Genomic DNA, 4514 nt, shown 5'->3' with positions numbered 1-4514 from the left:
ACCTACTAGCAAGTGCCCAAATAACCACACCCTGTTAAATGTCAGCACTGTCAGACTACCAATTTATGGAAGGGAAGAAAAGAACTAAGATTATGCATCAGATTCTTGCCAAATACTTTAAATCATCCATCCATCCATCCATCCATCCATCCATCCATCCATCTTCATCCGCTTTATCCGGGGCCGGGTCGCGGGGGCAGCAGCCTAAGCAAAGAGGCCCAGACCTCCCTCTCCCCAGCCACCTCCTCCAGCTTATCCGGGGGAATACCAAGGCGTTCCCAGGCCAGCCGAGAGATATAATCTCTCCAGCGTGTCCTGGGTCTGCCCCGGGGCCTCCTCCCGGTGGGACATGCCTGGAACACCTCACCCAGGAGGCGCCCAGGGGGCATCCTTGTCAGATGCCCGAACCACCTCAGCTGGCTCCTTTCGATGTGGAGCAGCAGCTGCTCTACTCTGAGCCCCTCCCGGATGGCCGAACTTCTCACCCTATCTCTAAGGGAGAGGCCAGCCATCCTTCGGAGGAAGCTCATTTCCGCCACTTGTATCCGCGATCTTTCTTTCGGTCACTACCCACAGCTTGTGACTATAGGTGAGGGTAGGGGCGTAGATCGACCGGTAAATTGAGCTTCACTTTTACACTCAGCTCCCTCTTCACCACGACGGACCGGTGCAGCGTCCGCATCACTGCAGCCGCAGCACCAATCCATCTGTCGATCTCTGGCTCCCTTCTCCCATCACTCATGAACAAGACAAGATACTTGAACTCCTCCACTTGGGGCAGGAACTCATCCCTGACCCAGAGTGGGCACTCCACCCTTTTCCGGCTGAGAACCATGGCCTCAGATTTGGATGTGCTGATCCTCATTCCCGCTCCAATGAAATTTATACATCCTTTCTTTCCTGTAAAATACTTGAAGCTGTTCACTAACGAACAAATACTAACACTTAAGACTTTTATATTGCTGGAGGACAAAAATGAACTGCACGTCAGTAATTAGCATTGAGTGAAGCATGTCTGATATGTGCGTGTGAAGCTCAACTCACGTTGCCTCTTGAAAGTTGCTGCTCTGCAGGATTTGGGTTAATCCCGCGCTGCTTGTTGGAGGCAAAGCTGCTGCTGCTGCTGCTCAATCCTCCGAAGTACCTGCTGATGGAGGTCTGAGTGGTGCAGGACTTTTTCAGAGACTTTGGCATGCTTTAATGTTCGCTTACATTTGATCCATAATAACAAGTCGCATAAAAATGAATTTGCGTGTACAATAAAGTGCAGAGCTTTGACAGCCGCTGTCCAGCTTTTCAAAATATAGCAGCGCATACGATGAGGTCACAGACGCGTAAATGACGCGCGCCTTCTTCTTCCTCTTTGGTTAGCAAAGGTTGGCGGCTCCAGGAGCGTTGCTGCCTTCTCCTGGTTTCACCAGATATTCTACTCAATGCACGCTGCTCTGTGAAAACGACAACGTGTATATTGTAGTTGATTTCAAGTTTATTTCATCCTGAAAAAGTTGAAGAAAAAAAAAAAAAATACAAAGAAGAGACAAAAAAAAAAAAAAAAAAAAAAAAAAAAAAAAAAATGGTTACTTCAGTCCACTAATTTCCTGGATGAAGCATACAGTGCTGTGAACAAGAATTTCCTCCCTTACTATTTTTTATTTTGTGTTTGCATGTGTAAAGTGTAGAAGTAAATTTAAATCTACTTTGATATACAAAGAGGTGTTTACAAAGGTTATAAAGCTAGTTATGTAGCTATTTGGTGGTTACGTGTTTTGATATTTACATGTTTACATGTTTGAATGTTTAGACATGCATGTTCAAACCAGTAATAAGTATGTGTTATATCTACCTGGTTGTTTTCCCTGTTTTGATCTGAGTATAAGATTTCCTGGCTTCTGAGAGGCCAGTGAAGTATTCATGAGGGCGACACACAGGAAGTGTGGGTTGTTGTGGGAGTGTGCTAAAAGTAAAGAGGCTGCTAAAAAGTTATCCGTCTCCGTCTTGCTGTTCCTAATTATTCAGAGAGATTCCCAACCATCTAGTGAACCCTCACGTTACATAATATGTATGATTCAGATCAACAGCTGGGGTGGTCGAGGCTAAAGGGAGGTGGGGGGGGAGAGGCAGCGGGGGGGGTGGAAGTGGGAATGGGAGGATTGAGTTCTTGGGTGATTCTGGTGTAGTGAGAGATGAAGTAACTCCCCCAACAAACCAAGGCTGCGGTAGATGTAAACGTGACTTCTCCGATCTGAACACATAGCATATCCCTCTCAGTTGAAAACCATGAATGTTTTGCATACATGCATGATGAACAAAATAATAAATAGTAATTAATATTGGATTGTGTCATAAAGACTAATGTCGAAAGGACATAGTGTGTTAAATGACCACATAGTCCGTATATTCTACTGTGAATCTTTTTCATAAGAAATATCTATCTTGAGCGTGTGAACCAACTATGCTCAGAAACATGATCGAACTACGACGGTAGATCAGTCAGATCGCAGTGCGATGTCTGCCTGCACTACTCTCAAATCCTGGGTTTGCCACATCGAGTGTAGGTCAAGGGGAGATGCAATGCACGCTGCTTATCTTGTTTTATTATCCACATTAGGCTCCTAGGTCACCGACATATCATTTAACCAATTTTTTCACACTTCTAAGACGCCACTTACACATAATGCAAACCACAAAAATTAGAATAAAAAATAGTTTCCAACCCTGGTATGTGTTTTAGAAGGAAAGAATCGGTATCTAAGTTCTACTTAATCACACTGAGTGGGTTATTCTGCGTCTTCACGTCGTCCATGAGGAAGATGCAGTTTGCAATCTATAGTGACTTCCATGTACGATGCATGTTAGATGACCAACTGAATATCCATGTTCTCTTTCAGTGCAAGCTATGACTCCACCTGAGGTAGATTTGCCAACTGTGATGTCCTCTGTTCTGCCTACTCGTCTAGCAGATGCTGCATTTTTGTACTGGGACAGTTTGCCTTCATCAGCCCAGAAAGACTATGATCTAGTGAAGGATAAGCTGAAAGAGGTTTTCGGTCCAAAATATTCTCTGCCATTCTTCCAGACACATGTGAATGCTCGCCCCCGGAAACCAGGTGAAAGTTTAGATGTGTACAGCGCGGATATTACCCGTCTTGTGCTTGAAGCTTTCCCTAACTATGACTACAATGCCTTGGAAGGTGAAAAATTTCGCCGTTTTGTTGCTGGGTTGGACCCCACCTTGCAATCTAAGATTCATGAGATGGGTGCAGAGGATCTCGACGGAGCCCTGCGCAGAGATTTTTGAAGAGATGCAAATGCTCAGGTTCTGAAAAGAAATTAGGAAGTTGAGCTAAGAAAGAAAGGCTCAGCACTCGGAAGTATAGGAATCGAGAATCTGTTCTTGTGGAGAATGCATAAACTTCACACTTATGCTACTGTCCTGTTTTAAAGCTTCCATGAATCCGTTTTTAAATGTAAAACAATATTGGGTTATCTCAAAAGGGCTATCTAAATATAAGTTTTTATTTATTGTTATTAAACTATACCAGGAAGCTTTCCTGTCCTTTGGGGGGGCGTGGTTATATGGATCACTTGGTAGGAGGCTCTTTGAAGAGATACAAAAGCTCAGGTTCTGAAAGCAAACACGAAAGTTGAGCTGAGAAAGAAAAGATTAGCAGCAGCTTTTTCTCTCACAAGACTGATCAGCAATTTGAGTTCATGATGCAGCTCTATGGAGCTCTGATCCTGAGTGTGACTCTGTCTGCAGGTAAGAAAAATATCTTTAAAACCAACTGTTTGTGGTTTTAAAGATTTGTAGAATACAGCAGACTTTAAAGGAGTCATTTCTTGGTAAATATTGGGGCATAGAAAACAGGCTTAAAAATACAAACATATTTACTTATTTTGTGGTCAGTAGAGGAATATTTTACAGACTGAGAAGACTTCTTAAGATTTCACTTCTTATATATGACCCAATTTCTGGCAACTCTCTCAAAGGGCATAAAAAACTCTCAATAATTTCTAATGTGTGTGAAATTGTGTTTTTATTTCTATAGTATGTGGATTAAGATGCTACACATGCACAGCTGCCGATCCTAAATCCTGCATAGACAGCAAAGCTTGTGCTTTCGCCTTCAACCGTTGTTTCTCTCTCAAAGTAGTAGGTGAGATGTTATCACATATCACAAGCTCTATCTAAAACTAAATGCTGAATGTCTGCTGGCTCTTGGTCTCTTGTAAAGTTTCTGTCTGAGAATTTTCCCCTCATGTCTTACAGGTCTTAATGTAGTTTCAAAGGGCTGCCAAACCAGTGCATTATGTGTTGGGCCTATGTCTTGCTGTGAAGGGGACCTGTGTAACAGCGCTATTCCAATTGGTCCCAGTGCCATCCTGCTGCTGGTATCTTCAGCCATCCTCAAATTTCTTTTCTGAGGCTGTGGAATGATGTTGTTTGCACTTCAGATTCTATTTTGTATCAGTAGAGCAGAAATAAACAACTTTGAAGTGCCTGATATGAAATA

At 43.2% G+C, this 4514-nt stretch overlaps 1 protein-coding gene across 1 annotated transcript; it reads left to right on the top strand.

Moving 5' to 3' along the window:
- The first annotated feature begins 3362 nt into the window (after window positions 1–3362).
- On the top strand, window positions 3363–4463 carry LOC106633028 (lymphocyte antigen 6G). The gene is made up of 3 exons (XM_014331796.2): window positions 3363–3760; window positions 4050–4157; window positions 4271–4463. The coding sequence occupies exons 1-3, from the start codon at window positions 3712–3714 to the stop codon at window positions 4423–4425; spliced, it is 312 nt and encodes a 103-aa protein (XP_014187282.1). The 5' UTR covers window positions 3363–3711; the 3' UTR covers window positions 4426–4463.
- Window positions 4464–4514: the final 51 nt, after the last annotated feature.

The sequence above is a fragment of the Haplochromis burtoni genome, unplaced genomic scaffold (genome assembly GCF_018398535.1).
Source record: "Haplochromis burtoni strain Fernald_Lab_line unplaced genomic scaffold, NCSU_Asbu1 Contig_4172, whole genome shotgun sequence".
In the NCBI taxonomy this organism is placed as follows: domain Eukaryota; kingdom Metazoa; phylum Chordata; class Actinopteri; order Cichliformes; family Cichlidae; genus Haplochromis; species Haplochromis burtoni.
Note: the sequence above shows the minus strand (reverse complement) of the source record. Positions and strands in the feature narration are given on the sequence as shown.